The 23,078-nt window shown below is 40.8% G+C and overlaps 2 protein-coding genes across 2 annotated transcripts in view; both read left to right on the forward strand.

Annotated features, from left to right (window-relative positions):
* tbc1d25 (TBC1 domain family, member 25) overlaps nucleotides 1–11,507 on the forward strand; it is a 15,215-nt gene extending 3,708 nt beyond the window's left edge. The window contains exons 4-7 of the mRNA XM_073469952.1: nucleotides 2,261–2,388; nucleotides 2,475–2,663; nucleotides 2,806–3,081; nucleotides 5,367–11,507. Of these exons, the coding sequence (XP_073326053.1) occupies nucleotides 2,261–2,388; nucleotides 2,475–2,663; nucleotides 2,806–3,081; nucleotides 5,367–7,034 (2,261 nt within the window). The 3' untranslated portion in view covers nucleotides 7,035–11,507. The remainder of the gene's footprint in view (nucleotides 1–2,260; nucleotides 2,389–2,474; nucleotides 2,664–2,805; nucleotides 3,082–5,366) is intronic.
* A 3,754-nt stretch (nucleotides 11,508–15,261) lies between these two features.
* On the forward strand, nucleotides 15,262–17,740 carry ndufb11 (NADH:ubiquinone oxidoreductase subunit B11). The gene is made up of 3 exons (XM_073470982.1): nucleotides 15,262–15,490; nucleotides 17,039–17,169; nucleotides 17,533–17,740. The coding sequence occupies exons 1-3, from the start codon at nucleotides 15,317–15,319 to the stop codon at nucleotides 17,663–17,665; spliced, it is 438 nt and encodes a 145-aa protein (XP_073327083.1). The 5' UTR covers nucleotides 15,262–15,316; the 3' UTR covers nucleotides 17,666–17,740.
* Nucleotides 17,741–23,078: the final 5,338 nt, after the last annotated feature.

Consider the following 23,078-nt stretch of genomic DNA (forward strand, 5'->3'; position numbering starts at 1 on the left):
AAAAACAGGCTCAATAGGTATCAGACAGATGAAAAAAAAACTTTGAAGTAAACGCTGTACAAATATCTACTGATGAAATACAAACAGAGAATGTGATATTACAGCCGGTAAAAAGTGTGAAAAATTGGCCAGTTCCAAAAAATTATAAATGATGGAGCATTATATAATCTTATCAACATTTACTCATATATTAAAGTTTCGAGGAAATTAAAATAATCCTTTCTGGGGAACACTACCGTCAAAATAACCCAAAGAGTGGGTTTTTCAGCTCCAAAGCTATATTTAACAAGATCTGTGGCACTCAAGTTTTGCAGGACCAAATAATTTCTACGTGTGATAAAACTACATTAATACTACACAAGAAAGTGAAAACTAGTGGAGACAAAAAATAAATACAAAAAAAGACTTCCTGTTATTAATTTGATTACTGTAACCATTCAGAAACAACTATTAAATGAAAGAGGGTAGCCAAGTTTCCCTATGGTCACTTGGATGTCAGGAAAAATTTCACATACAATACACATACAAGGAATCACATAACTGCTGAAATTTAGCTTAGAGGGCCAAACTTAAAAAAATTGTAACTTAATAGTATTTGGAGTACAGCAATTGGTTTTTGCAAGGTCTCATGAATTAAATGGAAGTTACAACATTAATTAAAATCCATGTCATGAATTGGGAAAGGTTCTGGATTTTGGTTGAGTTGGCATGGAATGACCCCAAGCTAGTGAAGCTGATCTTGCTAGAATGACAGTTTGGTTGCATTAGTAATGGCTACTGACTATTAACCACTAGGGATGTAACGATGCATCGCGACTCGATTAAAAATCGATTCAAATGCATGACGATTCGCATCGGTTGACAGAAAAAAAGAATCGATTTGCAAATAGGAGAGTTCTTTTTTTTTTTTTAAAAAAAAAAAGGTCACGTTATCTTTTTTAAAAAAGTCACTGGTTGGCGACTCATTTGTTCAACGTCAGACGTCAAGTCATGTGACTAGGTACGGGCACAGAACAAGGGAAGAAATGTCGACAGTAGGCAGTGACTTTGACATAGTATAGAGGATGCACAGCACGGTCTTAAGTCACCTGTGTGGCAGCATTTCGGATTCCCCATATACTCAAAGACAACCGGTGAGAAATGGACAGACAAAACCAAAACAGCATGCAAATATTGCAGGAGACTGCTACCATACAACGGCAACACGAGCAACATGCAGCAGCATATTAGCCGCCACCACAGTGAGAAGCAAAGTGAAGTTACGCCACCTCAGCGAAAATTGCCGAGGGGGCAAACCACTCTGACGGGAGGTTTTGCAGCTCCTCTCCATCATCACAACGCAAGAGCGCAAGAAATCACCAAGGCAATTGGTTATTTTATTGGAAAAGATTTGAGGCCGTTTTCCGTTGTTGAAAACGAGGGCTTTCGGCTGTTGATGAACACGCTAGAGCCAAGATACCGCATCCCGTCACGACAGCACTTCAGTCAGGTGGTGGTGCCAAAACTCTACCAGGAGGTAATGTGGTTGAGATTCTCCGGGAGGCTGATACTGTGTCTATCACAACCGACAGGTGGACATCTAGAGCCACGCAGAGTTATATCACTATAACTGCTCATGTGATCAATGCCGAGTGGGAGTTGGCTGGCTTTGTGCTTCAGACGCGACCTCTTTTGGAGTCACATACAGGGGCTAACATAGCCGAAGTGCTAAAGGAGGCGGTGGCGGAATGGCAGCTGGAAAGGCAACAACAAAGCATCGCAGTAGTCACCGACAACGCGAGAAATATGGATGTGGCAGTGAGGGAAGCCGGGCTGGCACCGCACATCAAGTGTTTCAGTTTATTTGTGAGATTGTTTCCAAAGAAAGGAGATATTGTTTAAGATGACCATGCAAGTTGCACTTTTTATAAGAGGACACAAACTGTTTTACAGAGTTTCTATAAAGAAAGCACCTCTAAGATGTTTTTGCTACGAATAAAAGATCATTTTATTTGGTCATAATTTGTCTGTAGCTCATTTTTATAATAAAAAAAAAATCGTGAGAAAATCAAATCGTGAACAAAAAATCGTGAATCGAATCGAATCGTGAGTTGAGTGAATCGTTACATCCCTATTAACCACAACCTCATTCTCTCTTTGAGAAAGAAACCGTTAGACAGGAAGAAACACTGACTGGAGGGCGGCTGTAAGTACAAAGTAAAAAAGAAAGTAGACCTAAGATATATGATTGTTCAGTCTACTACTTTTTGTTTAACTGCAGGTCCTGTTATGGAGGACTGGGACATCATAAGCCCCAAAGATGTGATTGGCTCTGAGCAGCTTCTGGCAGAGAGGACTAGGTCTTTGGCATCTGCAGCTCTTCCCTTCACCCAGTCTCTACTGTCCCAGGTTCATTCAGCTTCCCCAATCTTCCTTTCTTCTTCTATCCTATGAGTCATTGTCTTTGCTTATGCTCTTGTTTCATTTGTGTTCAGGTGGGCCGTACCCTGTCCAGAGTCCAGCAGGCCTTCAGCTGGTCTTATGGGGAGGAGATCAAGCCTTTCAAACCCCCTCTGAGTGACGCTGAGTTTCACAGTTACCTCAACGGACAGGGCCAGTTAACACGACCTGAGGAGCTCAGACTGCGGATCTACCATGGTGGTGTGGAGCCATCACTGCGCAAGGTGTAGCACCTGTTTAATTCTGTCCAAGTCCCAGCCTCGGCAGACTGCCAAATAAATAGAGTTGACTGTATAATGTGTATATGTTTATGGCTGTTGTTCATCAATTGAGGATTAACTTGTGTATTGCATGTTGTTGTATTAGGTTGTTTGGAGATACCTCCTGAACGTCTACCCTGATGGACTGAGTGGACAGGAAAGAATGGACTACATGAAGAGGAAGACAAGGGAGTATGACCAGCTGAAGAGAGAGTGGACAGCACGGGTCAGCCTCGAGGACCTTGAATTTATCCGAGGGAATGTTCTTAAAGATGTCCTGAGGACGGACCGGGCTCATCCATACTACGCAGGTTCAGAAGACAGTCCACATTTGACTGCCCTCACAGACCTGCTTACTACATTTGCCATCACACATCCACAGGTTTGTAGAGATGTTCAGTCAGTTGGCTTGTGATGTTAACTGTTTGTCTACTAGGGCTGTCACAATATCAGATTTTCACTCAACAGATTCTCTGGATCCCTTACATTAGGGCCGGAATCACACCACAGGAGATTCAGGCTGATTTTAGCCCAATTTGCCTCTCCCAACAGAGGTCAGAGGAGAAATCTGATTTGGGAGCTTGGTCTGCACCGAAGTTCATACCATCTGGTGTCTGGTAATGTGAGGGGTGGACAGATCCAGTTGTAAACCTCCCGAACTGTCCGCCGACTCATCTGGGCCCCCCTGATGATATCAAACGTAATAAATGTCTAGGATTTGAAATCAATAGCCAATACAAAAGATAACCAGGAGCAAGCAATGGTTAACATTCTATCCCTTGTGGCTAAGGTTAGCTACTGTTGACAGATAAACCTTAAAAAAATCTCACCTCCACTTCTCGCTGAAGAAGACACAACCTGTGTTTACTCTGTCTCCCCAAACATTTTCACATCCAGACTTGTTTCTTCTGCTTTTTCTCTCACTGCAAAGTGTTAATGTTACTACAGCAAGTTTTTACGCCACAGTCTCCATTTTGTTTACATCTGCCTCCCAATGAGAACACGGGAGGTACGGCATTGCTCTCTCTAACACAATAATTTAATAATATCCTGTAGTTTGTGCCACTAGTTGGCGCTGTAGGCAGCAATCAGCTAGTCGTGGACAAAATGCCGGCTACTGCAGCGGAGGCCGCTGATGTGCAGCTAAAGCCACCGGCTAAACATGTATGGAAGTGCTTCACTAAAGATGACACCAATTAAGCAGCAAAGTTGTTTACAGTTGTACTGAAGTACAACAAGAACACATTATCTGTAACCATATTAAGATGAAACACCTGCTGCCAACTGCTGGCACAAGCAGTAATGTTAGCACCAGTGAGCAACAAGCAGCTAGTTGTTAATTCTTACAGTGATATATTGTGCCAAACATAGATACAAGATGCCAAAATATGCAGTGAGAGGCTATCATTTATGTGTTTACGTAATGTTTATGTCATGGCAACCTAGCTGCCGGCTGCCAGCCCGGGTGGCTGCTTCTCTTTGATGACAGCTAGTTATTTTTGTTCTTTTGTTTAGAATAGCCAAATCGCTATTTATTTTCTTGAACTTTCTGCATTACAAAATACAATTTTCATTGTTCGCTAGAACTCTCTGCGTCTTTCCATAGTGTGTGAAGCACCATCATTTTCAAGTCTTGAAAGTCGCGTGTGCATGTTTAAAGCTAGAGAGAACATCTGTGAAGTTTCTTGTTGTGTGTGATGTAACCCGATTTTGGATTTTAGAACTCCTGTAGTGAGAACCTGGCCTTATTTAGACGTTATCAGTGGTGCTGAACTAGAGAAATTAGACAAAAACAATGACTTAATTGCATTATAATACTCTGAAGTAATTTTTTTGTTTGATTGTATTAATACATCTATTTTATTTTCCTAATAAAAACTGAAATTCACGTATTCAGTCACAATACTTTACAGTCTATTCAATATGATCTTGTTGACAGTGGGTTTGTGTATCTGTAATTTAGGAATTGGTTTGCCCCTGATTATACCTATGTACCACTAGGGGTTTGTTGTTTGGTTTCAAACGTACGAGCATTCTCAAGCACAAGAGGAAATAAATAAGGTTATATGCAGAAAAATCAGTGGGTAAATAGCCCCTTTCAGCCCTTGCATTTTCAGGTGGGAATATTGCGCCATTATTCCGCCTCGCTCTCTGTATAAAAGTTACAGCAGCGGAATGGGGGGACAGTTTCATTCTGCCTCTGATTTACTGATGGTGATTATGTGATGTGATTATGAGCAAAAAACTATCTTTGTTGATGTCCATGATGCACAGTGGGTCAGGATCTCGATACATAACACAATATCCAAACAGCATCCATATAATTATATACAGATTGCTGAGAAATTTTTAGATTTACAGGTTGAAACTGGGTGAAAACACGGCAAAAAATTACAGATCTCAACATTATGGTGGTTCCACAACACACCTGCTTGCATCAGTGTGACAAAACAAAGGTGGTGTAGAGGCGCTCCTTCATTGCGGCACTATTGCAGAATTTCTGTCTGAAAAGGGCTGATGAGGCTGCTCAGGCCGAATTTTTCTGAAATCTGCAAGCTGTTTTTATTCATTAAAGCATGCTTATATCATTACATGATTTAGAATTCCATTCTTCTTTGTAAACTGTAGACTCCTGTAACATTTCACTGTGGATGTTTTGTTTTTCAGATATCGTACTGTCAAGGCATGAGTGATATCGCTTCCCCTATACTTGCAGTAATGGACAATGAAGCCCATGCCTTCATTTGCTTTTGTGGCATTATGAAGCGTTTGGAGGGGAACTTCAGGCCAGATGGGCAGCTCATGTCTATCAAGTTCCAGCATCTAAAGGTCCTTCTGCAGTACTCGGATCCTGAATTTTATTCTTATCTGGTGTCTCGAGGAGCTGACGACCTCTTCTTCTGTTACCGTTGGCTGCTTCTGGAGCTCAAGCGAGAATTTGCATTTGATGATGCTTTGAGGATGTTGGAGGTTACTTGGAGCTCCCTGCCCCCGGATCCTCCTGAAACCGAAGTGGAGCTTCTGGGACCAGCACTAGAGACCGATGAAACACTGTCCTGCAGAGATGAGGACAAGACAGTTGAGAATTGCCTCAGAGATGACAAGGAACAAAAAGAAAAGCAGCGTAGGCGACATATGCTGAGGCCTTCAAGAGAAGAATCAGATATGAGCAGGAATGCTGCCATAGAAGAAAAGGATGGAGGCATTGGAAATGGAAGTGAGGGAAGTGATTCTGATATTCCTCAAGTGACCCTGGAAACGGCAGATTTGCTAGCTCCTCCTTTTGAGAGGCAAACTAGTTTTGGAGAGTTTAAATACTATTCTGCCCGAAATGGAGATAGTTTTGATATGGAGGATGCTGAGCAGCCACAGGGCTTCGTGGCTTCAAAGTCATTAACGAGCATCCCAACACGCCAGTCCACAGTTGACAGTGAGGATGACCAAGGAGAGAGAACACCTCTCATACAAAACTGTGACAATGGTTTGTCTCCAGTGTCATCCCCTCTTCTCGTTCCTAGTGGCCTCCCAATCTGGAAAACAGGACCATCTGTCTCTCCCACATCTTCAGCTTCACCCTCCAGTTGGCCAGGTGCTTCTCCAGACTCTTCTCCTAAATCCCCATCCACAACCAGTGGAAGAGAGGCCTTTTCAAGAACTGTTCCAAGGGTATTGACCTCGTCTGCCCAGGTGCTCAGCAGTACGGAAATCAACTCGCCCACGACCCTCACTGTAAAAACATCTGTTGCGTCTCCTTCCCACACTCAGAGCCGATCCCTGCTGTCCTCACCCATTTTGTCCTTTGGAAAAGGCCACTCACAGTCTGTCAGCAGATCATCCTCCAACAATCTCCCTTCACCTGGAAACAACACGCCCACTTCTTCGAAGACTGAGACTGCCAGCATCAAACCGTGTTCCCTGCCACCTCCTCAAGAGTTTGGCAAAGGCAATCCCTTCATGCTGTTCTTGTGCCTGTCAATCCTGCTTGAGCACCGAGACCACATCATCAAGAACAGCTTGGATTACAATGAGCTAGCCATGCACTTTGATCGCCTTGTGCGGCGCCACAATCTGAGCAGGGTGCTGCAGCGAGCCAAGGCCTTATTTGCAGACTACTTGCAGAGTGAAGTATGGGATTCAGAAGAAGGGGATGAGGTTAGCTCGGACTCCCCGACAACAGCTACTGCTGCTCAACCCTCCCCTTCTTCAACCATCTCTGCCAGGCCCATTTACAGCCCTTTAGCATCGCCTCAGTCATCATCTCGATACTCAACCTATAACCTTGCATCTACCATTCCCTCTCCATCAGCTCAAATTTCCCTTTCTCCCACTTCCTGATTACATCATGCATCATTGGCTTCCAATCCTCAGTGAACTCCTCAGTAGACTTTGGCCCATTGGAGGTGTCAGTCTTTTTTAGATGGCTTCCCACATTGAACCGGGCTGTTGATAATCTCATCATTCTGTGTATGCTTGAATACATTATGCCTGTCTTTGTAATATTTACTTTTTTTCATCAACCTTTCAAGTTAAGCCTTTTTGTTGTCTGTCCTTGAAGAGGCGAGATGAGTGAAATGTTAAACCCTGTGATTCAGGAGTTTTTTTGTTTTATTATTTTTGCCTGAAGCAACAAAATTTAAGTCACTTGGTGCATTTAGCCTGTGTTGCCCCTTTATTAACTTTGTTTACAAGTTCATGTTATGTCCAGTAAGCCACAAACGTGTCTTAATTAAAGCACTCGAGTTACATAAGTTGGAAACATGAGGAAAAATACAAACTCTTGTTCATAAAGCATGTTTCAAAGGACTTTTACAGAAACAAGACTTGTTAACCAAAATTGAAGTCTCTCAGTCTGCAACAAAACGAAACAAAACAAAGCCAGCACACATATGCCATTTTTCGATTACATCTGCCGGCCTGGCTCTACTCGGTTTACTCGGCGCAGCAGCCCTACATGGCAGGCATTTGCATTCCCACCACAGCTGAGCTACCTGCTTGAAGCTGTCTTAAACCAATGATGCGCTTGTCTTGGTCCCCGCACTACTATCAAAAGGTCACCACTAACAAAGTGGCTCCACTATTTCAGTTCCAACACGTTTCATTTCCAATAACGTCTTCATAATAAAAGCCCCTGTTATTAAGTCATTGAAAAGCTTTCATTATGAAGCAGCATTCCAGGAAGGTGCTGGTGGAAAAACGGCTATATTGTACTTATCTAACCTTATGACCTGTATTGTCACCATTAACCTCAAAGGGTAAATCCACCATAAATTTACATACTGTTGTGCTTAAAAAACTTCTGCCAGGGTGCTCCTTAGAAGTTTGTTCAGACAGAACACAAAGTGAATTTTAGATATGGCACTGTTTCATACAAATTCGATTAAAGGGACAATATGTACAATATACCCAGAATAAAAAAACGCAACTGTGTTGCAGTGATGTCTACTGAAGTTAGCATGCTAACCAGTTAGCCCCGGCTTGTCCTGTCTTGTAATATCAGTTTGTACCTCAGGAGGCGATAGTCTGATGCCCCCATAGTTTTACCTGGGAGATGTATACAGTGGTTAATTTGCTACCATAGTCTAACAAGTAAACAGAATAAACTCACAAAATGTCAATAAAGGAAATATTTTTACATCTATTTTTCTTACTAATCAGAAAATTCAACAGTACACCTGAATTTAAGTTTCTCTCTTTTACTGAACTGAGACAAGTTTAATTGCCTCGTTAACTCATCACAAAACACACTTCATTCAAACGCAACATCAACAAAATAAAACTCACCAAAACGGTCTTGGTTTGTGTGGAAATAAATCCTCAATTCATAGAGCAAGATATGAAAATATTCTGGCTCTACAAGCCATTTTTGATGCTTCTTGCCTCTCCTGTACCTGCCTGCCATGTCTTCTTGTCACTGTAGTCATATTACTGGTCAGAGCCATTGTAAATCACCTCTGTACTGTATCAGCCCTGTTCACTGGGATTCAGCTGAGTCCAGTAGAGCTGAGCACTGTGCCTGCGGTGATTTCCGCTGTGATCCAACGTCGCCATGCATGTAGACCCCCATCAGATAATATGGCCACTTAAGTAGCTCCACTGCTAACTGAGCTATGTTCTAACAGCAGCTAGTTGCTACAGCCAAAGATAGCTACAACAAAGATTATTGTGAGTAGTGATTAGCAGTTATGCTGCCTTGTTTTGGAGCTACCTTGAAATTCTGTCCATTTCTTACAAATTACACCTTTGAGCTGTAGATGGGCCAAAATGAATTGTCTTTTTTTATCCTGTCATCTTGTTGCCTTGACCTTAAAAACCTTCTTATTCTGTAAAACAAAAGTTCCTAAATGATTATTGTTGTGCAGTTGGCTTATTGCTATTGTGAAAAAGTGGTTACATGATTTTATTGTTTCCCCAAGTGCAGTATAGGTTAGGTGAGGCAGATAGAGGTTTTACGCTACATTCAAACGACCAATATGAGAGATTTAAGGTCTAGGCAATGAGTATGTATCAGTGACATGTTAGCTAAATCATTCTTAAACAGACACAGGGAAATGATTTTGTTTGTTTTGTTTATTTTTTTTACAGCTTTGAATATGATTCAGCCAATCATAGTTGAGGACTGCTAATAGTTTCTGTCAGTCTGACACCTGATGAACAGATGAGGATATTTCATGAAAAAGTCTCAAACCTGATTATTGGTACAAGGATCTCTGTCATTTTTGTATTGATGACATCACAGGGAGTTGTGTCATCTCACCACGTTACATATTATGAAGATACATGGATGCTGTACTGTAGAGATCAGTTTGGTGTTGATTTGCATTGTGCAATACCATTCTGTTGATGAACTGTATGTGCTGGACTCATACATTCAAATTACAACAGTAGTCATTAAGTACTGTTCATTATTTAATGCTGTGGTGGGTCATTAAGTATCATTTTAGCTCTTTGGGTATTGCAGCTTTCCCAAGCCTCTTTGCTCTGTTTTATGTATTATGATTTCAAAGAAACCATGGAAATATATGCCTAATCCAGGCCAATTTAATGCACAGTTGCAGGTATCACATATTGGCAGTCTTTATATTTGCTTTGTGTGGTTGCTGATGAGAGAACATCAGGTTCTAACCCATTCAGACGTTTTTCAAAGCGTTAGAAACGTGTATTGTATAATGAGTATCTCCATCATTCTTCAGTGTGATAGAAATTATAAAGTGGAATAGGAAGTGATGTGACTTGACAAGGCCAATGGCAAAAATATTATACATTTTAGCAGAGAAGTGCCTCACTTGTTTGAATCAATAGCCTTGATTTATAATTTCTTTTGTGCTCTTAATGTGTCTACATTGTGTCATCATACATGCTGAATTTAAAGCCAGTCATATGGCTGAGTGATATTTGACTTAAATCATCATTGGACAGATGTTGTTAATTGAAAGGGCTGAAGCGCTAAGGTTAAAAAAAAACATAGAAATCTCAAATCTAACACAAGAAATGAACCAGTCAGCAAGATTATGCTAATGTGGGACCATAACATTCATTTTTGTTTGTGTGTTAGTTTGTTTTCAAGTTATGACAGTGCCGATATGGTTTGAATTAGTGTAGGTGAAGCACTGTGTATGAATGGGTACAGAACTGCGGAGAGAAAGGGAAATCATTTGTCAAGTTTAGCCTTGTGTGTTCATAAATCCTAAGAAATACACTTCCTAGACAGTGAACCCAAATCATCACATTTTCTCCCAGTTCATGTTAATGTTTCTAACCACCACAATCACACTCAGTGGTCACATGACAGTGGTTATCAACTTGACAAGTCAACATATTGATCACGTGCTGCAAACACATCCCCTTTTATCAGAGCGCGCCCATGGCTTAATGTGGAAAACTTGGCCACACAGGTTGATAACTACAGAAGAGTATTGGGGCCACTTTGAAATTTTTAAGTTCTGACTTTAAACTCAGAATTGTGAGAAAAGTCGGATTTGTGTCATCATTCATGTCTTTGAATGCAGAATTCATACTTTAAATGCAAAATTGTTTGAAAAAAGTCAGAGCTCAAATACATTTTTCACAGTGGCACTAATCCTCTTCCGTACATAACCAGTGTCATGTGACTACTTAGCAAGGTTGCAGTTGTTAGGGTGTGTAAAGCCAGATATCGAAAAGATAGTTCCTTGGTATGTTGAGATGGCTTCATAGTACAGGCCTCTAGTTAGGTGTGTAGCATAAGTTACCATGCGTGAGTGACACAGGTTAGAAGTGAACTACTGCTGTAACCCTGACAACCCAGAGTTAACCACAAATCGGGCTTTGTAGTACAGGCCTCTGGACAAAGTCAGGGGGGCATCTTAAAATTGTCCAGTTTCTTTGTTTTCTTGGCATTATTTACCATTATTCTTTGTTTTTGAGTGGCCTATATAAAATATTCTCCATAGTCTGTAAAGCAGAAGTGTGATGCTCCACCTCCAGTAGAGAAATCCCTTTTTGACAAGTGCGTCTGTTTAAAACAGAAACTGAAGAAACTCTTGTCTATAGAAGGACCCTTGTGATTCTTGTGGTTAGTACTCTTACATTTGGTTTTGCCTCCTTTTGTATATCAGTATTTAATAGCATATTTAAAAAGAACTGAAGTAACTGGGCTAGCTGGACTATGAGCTGGCAATATGTGCATTTGTAAAAAAAAAAATAAAAAAAAAAGATTTGTTTATCTCATTAAATTATATATGTGCACAAAAGTTAAACTTTTTAATCATAAAACACTCAACAATGTTACTGATTGTATATTGAACACAAATAAATAATCAATGCAACTGATTGGGTGAAGGATTGTTGTGATTTTTTAATTGACAAAAGTGTGTTATTTGGATTGTGATATCACCTATTTTGTGAAAACACCTAGAATTCTTGGGTGATTGCAGTAGTCATGAGATGACACATCAGCTAAATCATATAGAGCTGAAATTGTAGAAATGTTTGCTTTGTTTGACTTACACTAGACTTACTGTTACACTCACCAACAAGACTTCAAGTGAAACAATGTAACATGAGAGAAGAATCACCACAAAACAGTTTAATCCATCAGTAACTAGAGTGGCACTCAGTAGAGTGCATACCTCTGCCCTGTCCAACAGTCTCCTTTAATTTAATCAAGTTTAATCGAGTTCCCGTTATTTCAGCTGCACATTTGTGGGTTTCTATCCCCATTTGTTACTGCATAGGTTATAGACTACCCTCTATGAAAACATTCAAATCTGCTAGATCCAGATCTTTATGAGGATCCGCATCAAATTGCACTCACTCATAGATATCAGCCACTTAAATATACCTCATTTATTTCATCCAGATCCATGCATTATTCTCTGAGAAACAGAATTAAAAGATCCAGAATTAAAAAGGGTTAGGGGGTTAATGGGGTCTATTCTGGGCTGAGACCCATTCTCCATTTAAGTTTTGTGGAACTCGGTTAAATAGTTTTTGTCTAATCCTGCTGACAAACCAACAAAGAAACGGACACAGGTGAAAACATAACCTCTTTGGCCGAGATATTAAAACACAATCTTGTTCAGTTCAGTACATGCAGGCGTTTTGCTACCGTCTGACCTGTAGGTAAAGATAGATATCGCTGTGTAGCAGACATTACTGAGCCAGTTTGCCAACATTGACTTATTGCTTCGATCCCTTTACAATTGAATAATTATCACTTGAAGCCGCAGCAGCCGCTGTTCAGTCAAAGCTCTAAAATAGGCTGCCCAAAGTGGAGCCCGCAGGCCAAAGTTGGCCCGCCCTGAGATTTGCCAGATGTTTCTAGCAAAAATATAATAAAAATTAATTAAGCATGTATTTAAAAAAATATAATTTTATTTTTTGTGACTTTAAAATTTAATTTATTATAAAATAAAATGTATTTTTCATAATCTAAGCATGGTGGGCAGAGAGACACTTTGTGCAGGAAGTCAGCTCAAATAATTTAACTTGGGGTCCTGGTACTATGGAAGCCTACTTAACTAACTTAGATTATTCTGGCAGAACATTTTCACCCTGTTATTAAGTCATACACATAGGTGAGAAATCATTTTAGACCAGACTTAGAAAATGGATCAATAGCTTAAGCTTACAATAGGTGTTTGCTTTTGGCCTGTGGTCCACCATTAAGTTTCAGTTTTGGCCCTCCAAGGGATAAAGTTTGGGTGCCCATGCTATAGCGGCTGCAGTGTTCACTACATCTCACAATATAAATGTGTCTCAATGGAAGAATGAATAAACCTACTAATGATTCTGCTGTTCTCACAAGTGGTGAAGCTGAAAATGTGGTTTGTCTTGAGGGTGGTGCAAGATGAAGGGCCATTGGGGTCGTGGAAATCTAAAGGGACCATTCTCTTTGGGGCATGAATGTGTTCAGTAAATGTCATGACAGTTTTCTCTTTCATTTATTTATTCATTCGTTCATTCATTTGTTATTCATATTTTGATATTTATTGTGGGGAAATGTTGGCCTGTAGGGGGCACAAGAAGATTAGATCAGGGCTCACCAAAACATTGGTTTCATCGGTGATTCATCATCTGCAGACCAAACAGAAATATGTTACAACACAGCCTTTTTTCCCCTCTTTTTTTTAGAGACAGTGTATTGCCATGGACCAAATTGTCAAGGGGGAATACTGATCTCATGGTAGGCTACAACGACAACATCTAGGGAACACCAAACTCATTAACCAAAAGTTATGTTCAGTGATATGTTACTCACCAAATATCATCCTTGAGGTCTAAATGTGTAATTTCATCGTAAATATTTGCTGCTGTCTTTGTTGCCGATAGATGTAGTCCCAACACATAAGATGATTTAAACTGCTACACGTGCGTTACAACAGATGAACACTTTGTCTTGTCTGGTCTTGTGTAAGTACAAAGTTTTAGTCCAGGAACATAATTCAGTAATTTACCAAGCACCAAGGATGACAGTGACATCCTGAAAAGACTTAATATGTAGACTTTGACCACATATACAGCAAACTATGAAGATGGCATAGAAAAAAGTTAGCACCCAGAAAACGTAGCTTGACTATGGACATGTTATGTCTTCCTACAGAGGCTCTGCAGCCTTAATTAATGTTAGTGTTCCTGCTTGTGTACAGTGTTTGCAGCTTGCCCACATCTACAGCAGAATCTTGATGATGCACTACACATGACCACTTCTTGGTGGCGGTAATGAGCGCTTTAATCTCTACGAAGTAAAGAAGAAGTAGAATGAAAGCTCCTGTTTCCTATTCCGGGTCGCGATATTTTTTTTCCCAGGATGGAAGGGGAAGGTACCATAGAGGTACCGCCTTTTTCGCCTCTGATTGGCTAGAAGGGCTCTCCTCCGATTGGTTATTTGATTTGGCCGTGAAACGTCACCGGCACCACACTCCCTTGCCCAGTGTGTCTCTGCTGGTGTGTCCCTAGGTGGCCAACACAGCAAGAAATAAAATATTAATGTTAAGTGTGTTAATGTTAAGTGTAAAGTGTGCTTGCCAGAGGAATGCAACACTGTTATCCATCCGTTTATTTGTGTTATTTCTCAATTTTCACCCAGTTTTTCACTGCTCTTCTAATGGCTGACACTGACACAGCTGGAACTTTAACATAATACTCACACACACACACACACACACACACACACACACACACACACACACACACACACACACACAATAATTACTAGTAATGTTTAACATGCAGTTAATGTTGATGCACTAATATTGTTAATTACTTGCCTTGAAATGACTACTATGCTTGTTTGTGGTGTGTTTGTGGTAACCTATTAAAAATGATCATGCCTTTACTTTGGTAATAATTTGGACGTCATAGTTTCATTAAATAGTTTCTGTTAAGCAGGCAGGATGCAAGTTAGGACTAACACATATCACCTCAGGATGCCTAAATGAACTCTGTGTTGACTGTTCTGTTAATTGTGCTGCTGTTCTGAGCCTGTTTGCTGGTTGGGATAACTTGGAGCGTAATTGTTAGAGGTTGCTGTCAATATTACTCCACTGCAGTGTACAATAGTCATTACATGTCTCACTGCTTTCCATACCTAGTTTCCTCTGTGTAATTGTGTGTATTATTTAATGGACCTTAAGTCAAAGCTGACCATGATGATGTATCACTAGTTTCCATTAGTCTAGAATAGGGACTGACCTGCACTGCACACAGCTGGGAAAAAGTACTGTAATACATAAGTCTGCTAATGTACTGTAAACGTAGGCTGGTCAGATTTATACTCCCAAGTTCACATGTTCATCACAGAACTCCCTCAAACATCTAGGTCTGATCTAAACACGATCTAAACACGCTATGAAATTAATTAATGTAATGAATATAAATCTGACGGACGGCACACACTTATCCCACTGTTGGATCGACTTTTTGTTTGTTACTTCTGTTGTCAAGACGATCAAAACAGACTAGCACACAGCCTGCAGCCTGCCATGAACGTGAGATGACGTTCACGGCCAAATCAAATAACCAATCGGAGGAGAGCCCTTCTAGCCAATCAGAGGCGAAAAAGGCGGTACCTTCCCCTACCGTCCTGGGGGAAAAAAATATCGCTTCCGGGTCAACGGTATCCTTCAGAAACTGGCAAAATGTTGACCCGACTGTCACGGCTCGGGCCCGCTTTGCCCCGATTACTATCTCATCCACCGGCCCGGTTCGTCTCTCAGTCAAAACCGACCGGTACCGCTGGTTCGGCCGCTGTGACGGAGTTGCACCCCGCAGCGGAGAATGCTGGACACGGTGAGGTCAGCAAGTATGTCAAGGTGAGTTCCTCCCCATGCTAGTCCTCATGAACGTTAACAAACCGAACAAACGTCAGGTTCATGTCACATACACAGACATGCAGCCAGTGGTAATCCAACGAATTCATCAAAACATGCTCTAAAAGGCACTGTTTCAGAGTAACATTACAGACGCAGTGGACGGTATCAGCTAACGCTAGTTAGCTTACAGTAGCTGCAGCGCTACAATCAACTTAGGCTACTGACAAGTGCCGCAGCGTTGGTTTACCTCACTGTGGATGTCTCTTTGGATTATTACACATTTACTAAATTACATTGGGCCTTTGTACCATTTACTGATCTATGATTTCTGTCTTTGCTCTGATCCCCTTGTGTCATCTATTTTTGTATGTAGTGTTTGTTGTCATTACCGTTCTATTTGCTAATACAATTATATTAAAGATTACTAAATGGATTTAAATTAATAATACACTCTCTTCTTGTCCAGTCCAAAAGAGCTGAACCCCGTTTGGACCTGACACATAACGGTACTCTTTTAGTATAACAAAAACCATCAATTTAATCACAATACTAAACAAACTTACAAACATGACATTGGCCACAATAGCATTCACCCTCTTGTCACAATGTAGTTCAGGTACAGTTGGCAGCAGTTACAATGTTGTTTGATTCTGTCACCACGATATTATATCTGTATTGAGATATGTGACTATATATCATCTTAGATTGTGAATATGGTTATATATGGCTGATAAGTGTTGTCTTTTACTGGTTTTAAAAGCTGCATTACAGTGAAGTGTTGTCATCTTGTGAACTTACCAGACTGTTCTACCTGTTCTACCCACTTGTCCCACTGGCTTAGTCATTATATCCATATTACTTATTATTGTACTAAATATTGTTATTATTTTGTAAAAATACCAAAAGTCATTTCTACAGTATTAACACAATACCAATAATGAGGTACATAGTAATATTGGGCTTTGTCGCCCAGGCTAAGCGTTTATGAAGTGCTTTTGAGTAGATACTGAGATACTGAGTTTTCAATCTCGATATGGCCTAAAAATATCAATATATCTAAGAATTTTATGGTCTGTAACTGTGGCGAAGTCCAGACATTGAGTTTAGACCAGTGTATTCCATCACAGTGCTGGCAGGCCTCACTACTGCTTCTCTCACACAGACCTACTACCTGCACCAGGCTAATTTACAGATGTGTTACGATTGACTAACAACTTAAAATCACCTTTCACGCTGTGGTAAGACACAGATGATCTTTGTTAGATTGATCTGTCACTTCAAGTGGCCGTTATATTACCGTTATTTGGGGTATCTTATAGGTGCATCAGAGTACAAAAAATTACTACTTATGCAATAATTAATTATTTCCTTCCAATGGGAACATCGGGAGAAGGAAGCAGAATGCAACAACCCACAGGAGAGAGTGTCTGAAGTTTAATATCAATGAATATGAATATTCCTGTCCCATCTTGATCCAAGGTGGCACCAAATATGAGTGAAATCAGTTACAAAGTCTGTACTGTATTGGATGCCTTTTTGTTTTGTCAGAATCCAGACTACCATGGCTTCTCCAGTGACCCTGTGGTGGATGAGTGGAACATGAAGGTTGGCTTCTTCTTTGGCGTCTCAGTGGCCCTTGTCATCGGAGGAACATTTATCCACTATTTACCAGATCATGGGTGAGTTCTCAGTTCTTCATCTATTCACATCTGCTGTCCAAGATGAGATGACAGTGGCCAAGACATTTTGATTGATGCCATTGTAATAGTTCTGCTAAGCCGTGGTTTTAAAGTCTCTCCTTTTTGATATTTTCTTTATACAGAAAATACTTAACCACATTGTCTGACTAAAGTTTTTAAAAGCAGACTTGAATTACTTTACCAAAATTAAGTACTGATAAAAAAAATATTAGCCATGTGCAGTGTAAACACTTGTCCAACTGTCGGTTATGAGAATTTTCCTATTCTAACTCAATTCTTCTCTCTCTGTCTATTTCTTCTTGTGTTTGTGTGTGTACGTGCGTGTGCGTGTGTGTGTTCCAGCATGCGGCAGTGGGCCAGAAGGGAGGCAGAGCGTGTGATCCAGCAGAGAGAGAAGGAAGGTCTTCCTCTCATAGGGGAGGACTACTACGACCGAAACAAGATTGCTATGCCCACAGGTGGAAGAGGGGAATAGTTTGTCTAACATCGGTTTGCTGTATTTCATTGATTGTTGAATTTCACTATGATAGAATAAATGATGTAAATATTATGTGGACAATGATTTGTTAAACAGCAGTTTGAATATTTCTGAATCAGGAATTAAATCTGCAGTGATTGAACTCTTGTTTCCATTACACAAAATATTACTGCCCTTATGAATGTCCTTATTTCCTCATTTTCAGTATTTTCAGTAATGTAATTTCTAAATAAGATTTAAACAGAAACACCTTTTGAAGAGAGTCTGCTTTGTGTCATTAAAATGTATTAATTGTTAATTATTCTTTCCACGCCTAAAGTAAATCGCTGTTTGAGGGCCTAAACATTCTCAAAAATTCATAAACTTTGCACAAAATTCAAACGTGGTAGGTGGTGGTGTTGTACTTAAACAAACCAGTCCTACAGCTTTGACCAGATTGATTTCAAGTTTTGTCGGGGCAATCCGAACAACTTTGCGATTTCAATCTGCACCAAACTTCACACGTTTGATAGGAGTCCGGTTCTGAACACATTTACATGTAATATTTGCTTACAGTCAGTGTCCCCCAGGAAATGACATTTTTAAACAACGATACCCTCCCAGACGGATGACAAGGGTGTGTAATAAAATTTGATTCATAAGGTCTTTTAAATTCCTTTCAGCATCAGTTATCTGTGTTTTGCTGTTAGAGATGCTAATCATGATCTAAATGTAAGGTTGCGGCTGAATAGTCGGAATTATCTGTGGCAGCAATGAAAACAGCTGCTCAAGTTCTCAAGAAAAGAAGCTTTGTTTCAATGTCTGGTGTCTACCTAATCTATTCTTAATCACCAATAAAGGAAGGAAATCAAAATTAGTTGAGTAAATTTGTTTGAAACTCATAAAAACCTTAAAAACTCTTTAAAAAAAGATTTAAGAGGGACATTGATGAGAATTGTAGTTTCTGTTATGAACGTCCAGAAACTTTTGTATATGTATACACATTACCAGTCAAAAGTTTGGACACACCTTCTCATTCAATGGTTTTTCTTTATTTTGTATTATTTTCTACATTGTAGATCAATACTGAAGACATCCAAACTATGAAGGAACACATGGAATTATGTAGTAAACAAAAAAGTGTTAAACAAACCAGAATGTTTTTTTATTTTATATTCTTCAAAGTAGCCACCTTTTGTTTTGATGACAGCTTTGCACACTCTTGGCATTCTCTCAATCAGATCGATGAGGTAGTCACCTGGGGCCTCATGTATCAATGTTGCGTACGCACAAAAACGTGGCGTACGTCATTTTCCACGCCAACGGTCAGATGTATCAAAAGTGAAATGACCGTGGAAATGTGCGGTGCCCCACGCCAGCTTCATGGCTGGCGTACGCACGTTTCTACAGCTATTGTTCCTTTGGCGACACGTTGAGGTGATGCTGGGAAACTGTTGATTATGTGAAAACAATTAGTCCTCAGAGTAATGTGCACATCAGAGACACATTAATGGACAATAAACACACACGTGTTTGCAACCATATGGATGGATATAAAAGCATGCGCAAAGTGATGAAAAAATGGCATTAACAATGGCAGCCTTGGCCTTGTTAGAAGACATCGCAAATGGTAATGTCAGACGTGAGAGGGTGTTTAGAGAACGGGAAGATCTGTTGGCAAATGACGACAACTGGCTCATGAGTCGTTTTAGGTTGCCGAGGCCAGTGTTACTGGAGCTGAATTGGGATCGTAAGAATGTCATCCAGGTACATCAAATTCCCAATGCTGTTGAACAGGCCAACATTAAAGCGCAATTTGCAGCAAGAGCCGGTGTCCGTAAATTCGTTTGTGTCAACAGGAAACATTTTCATTCAATTAATGTTCAAATAATATGTGATGCGCAAATGCAGCTCACCAACATCGTGGCAAGGTGGCCTGGTTCAACGCCTGACTCGTTCATTCTTACCAATAGCATGGTTGGTAACAGGCTGGAGGCTGGCACGGTGCGCGATGGGTGGCTTCCCGATGATTAAATAATGTATCCCTTTAATTGCGCCCCGAATGTAAACCAGCACAATGCCCATTTGGGCACGTGCATTCAAATATATGCATTTGTTTTTCCCTGGTGAAAATAGAGCGGCAGAGCTGTCTAACAAGCCCTTTATTGTCTCCTTGTGTTCAGTATTTGTGTCAATAAACGCGTGCGTAAAGTTGGAAATGTCACACTGCAGTAGCCACGGCGCACTTCTGCAGTCATTAATATAAGTGCGATCAGTCTTGTCAATCCTTGTAATGAAGTTGTTTTGTCCTTCTGTTTGTTTCCCACTAAAGGTAGCATATATATATATATTTTATTATTATTATTATATATATATATTTTATTATTATTATATTTATTTTTTTTCCAGTGAGTGTGCGCTGCTCCGACCCCACAGCGTTCACTGCCTCACACACAAGCTCCCACTCACATTTCTTTTTTTTGGTGTTTATCCCTGACGAGAGGCTACCAAATGATACAGATCTTCGTGTCTCGACTTCATTTAATAACGTTTCGAGCTCAGACTCGGTGAAGTTGCGCTTCTTCCCTTTACTCATGGTGTAAATCTGATGGTGCAGAGAGGGGAATCCCGGGTGCAGGCCCTATTTAAATTGATTTGCATATTTAAATGGGGGCGTGGACAGGGAGGAGTTTAGCACTTCTACATGTGCGCTCAATTCTACGTTGATTGGGATGTACAAAGGAAAAGTGCTTGGATCCATGCGTGCGCACACTTTGATACATCTGATTTTTTTTGTGCGTACGACAGTTTCTGGATTCTAGCGTACGCCATGTTTCAGTAGGAAATCCACGCAAGTCTTAGTACATGAGGCCCCTGGAATGGTTTCAGGAGTTCCCAGAGGTGCTGAGCACTTGTTGGCTGCTTTGCCTTCACTCTGCAGTCCAACTCATCCCAAACCATCTCAATTGGGTTAAGGTTGGGTGATTGTGGAGGCCAGGTCATCTGACGCAGCACTCCATCACTCTCCTTCTTGGTCAGATAGACATTACAAAGCCTGGAGGTGTGTGAACCCGCAAACCCTCTGAGTTCTAATAAATTCTGTTGCACCTCAACTACCGCCTCCGCTCTCTGCATTTGGGTCCAGACAGAAACTCCACATTACAGAACAATCTGGCCAACATGGACCCAGCGGAGTCCGAGCATCTGCGTCACGCACTCACCTCCCAAGGAGTCATGGTCGGACACCATGAGCAAGCCCTCTGGGAGGTGATGGATGCCCTTCGAGGTTTGACCACCAGCGTGACGCAGCTCGGAGGCTGCATGGACCAGGTGTGCTCCCAGTTGTCAAGCCCCGCACCTCCACTTGCTGCATCTTCATCTGTTTCTGTGCCTGTCCCCGCTTCCTCACGTGAGCCATATACCCCCATCCCTATGGGGTTCCATTTGTGCCAAAAAATGTCGCCATGCGCACTGTCTGTGTCTACTGAACATGTGAGAAGACATTTGTCTATGTCTATTAAACGTTGAACTGTCATTTGACTTTGTTATTACATTGTGTCGTCATGATGTGTCATTTGACAAAGTGTTATGATGTGTGTTGTGATGTGTCATTTGACAAAGTGTTGTTATGATGTGTGTTGTGATGTGTCATTTGACAAAGTGTTGTTATGATGTGTGTTATGGTGTGTTGTCTTGTAGTTTGGCAATGCCGTTTTAACGTGTTGTTTGACAGTGTCTTTACGTCGTTACTACGTGTCATTACTACGTGTCGTCTTGATGCGTCGTCTGACAACGTCATTATGCCTGGCTACTCAGTAGACTTTGAAGTTCAGTGGACACTCCTTAATGCAACAAGCCACAAACTGTGTTTATTGCCAGAATTGGGACTTTACTTGGAGGGCATTGTTGCAATGGACATTGGTGACAGTTGGCCCTGTGTTTCCAGTGTAATTTTGTGTGAAACTTCTATATTTGGACTTTTATTAGTGGGCTGTGCTATGCAAAGCCCACTATGGACACCTCTATAGCAAAGCTATAGGTGTCCATAGTGGGCTATTGTTATTGCTCGCGCCTCTTTTTTATTATTCCCCCTCCCGCTCTTATTTCGGCGCGTAACTCACCGTACGCAGCTTTGAGCGCACACAAACAAAAAATATATCAAAACGTGCGCCTCGACCGGACTCGGTATGCTATTATTTTTATCTCCAAAATATTAATTTTTCGCGTCGTAAGACGCGAAAAACAAAAAAAATTTCCCATAAGGAATGAATGGGACGAGGAAAAAAAACTTGAAAAATCTGCAACGTTTTTCAAACATCTCCCGCTCTGGCCTACGTTCACCTAGAAACACCATTCAAACTTTAAAATGTAGGCACAGGTCTTGTCTATTTAAGTCGTATTTGAGCTTTTTTCCTACGATGTTTCGTTTTTGAACGGTGACCCTTGAAAGATGGTGAGTGATTTTTGGAAAAATTCAAGATTTATAATGGGTGTGTATTGCGGAATGTTCGTGCAGAGCCAACTGCCAGAGTGGGAGAGACTCAAAAAAAACTCTCAGAAATTCTCTCTTTCTCTGACGACTCCAGCCACAAATTACACAGTAGAAATGTGATTTTTTCATAGATTTGTAGCCACACTTGTCTTCTTTCTCTCAATGTGTCTAGTTTATCAGTAGGATTTACGGTTTTTGATTTATCTGCCCCTAACCGACAAGAGTAGCTCTCAACTGCTCCATTTACTCCAATGTTAATCGGGAGGAGGATTTTCCAGGACTTTCCAAACTGCACCTGTTTTGAACTCGCTCCTATTACCACATTTTAGAAGCTAGGACCACAAAAAATTATGGCTGTGTTCTTTAAGGCCTTTCTGGCTTGATGGTGAAGAAATTTTGCCCATATCATGTTTGGTTTTGAAGATATAGCAGTAGTTTGAAGTCCTACTTCTGAGCCAAAAGTCACTCTCAAATCAGCTGTCACAGGCTGTTGCTAGGGGGTTGCGACAACCATTGCCATAGCAACCGAGATCAACTGGGCCACCAGAGACACACAATTCATATTCACCCTGTCTAATCTTTGGCGCTTAACTCGTCCCGCACCGTTGAGCGCACACAAACAAAAAATATATCAGCACGTGCGGCTCGATCTGACTCGGTATGCTATTACTTATTTTCTCCAGAATATTAATTTTCACGTCGTGAGACGTGAAAATTAACTTTTCCATAAGCAATGAATGGGATGAGGTCAAAAAACTTGCAAATCTGCCACTTTTTCAAACATCTCCTGCTCTGGCCTACGTTCACCTACAAACACCGCTCAAACTTTAAAATGTAGGCACGGGTCTTGTCTATTTGAGTTGTATTTGAACTTTTTTCCTACGATGTTTTGTTTTTGAACCCTGACCCTTTAATGATGGTGAGTGATTTTGGAAAAAT

Source organism: Pagrus major, chromosome 7 (assembly GCF_040436345.1).
Source record: "Pagrus major chromosome 7, Pma_NU_1.0".
Taxonomy (NCBI): Eukaryota; Metazoa; Chordata; class Actinopteri; order Spariformes; family Sparidae; genus Pagrus; species Pagrus major.

Excerpts from the sequence above, each read along its gene's own strand:
- ndufb11 (XM_073470982.1), top strand. The coding sequence starts at position 15,317 with ATGTTGACCCGACTGTCACGGCTCGGGCCCGCTTTGCCCCGATTACTA. Across the intron at positions 15,491-17,038 it reads AGGTCAGCAAGTATGTCAAG|AATCCAGACTACCATGGCTT; the intron begins GTGAGTTCCTCC and ends TTGTTTTGTCAG. Across the intron at positions 17,170-17,532 it reads CACTATTTACCAGATCATGG|CATGCGGCAGTGGGCCAGAA; the intron begins GTGAGTTCTCAG and ends TGTGTGTTCCAG.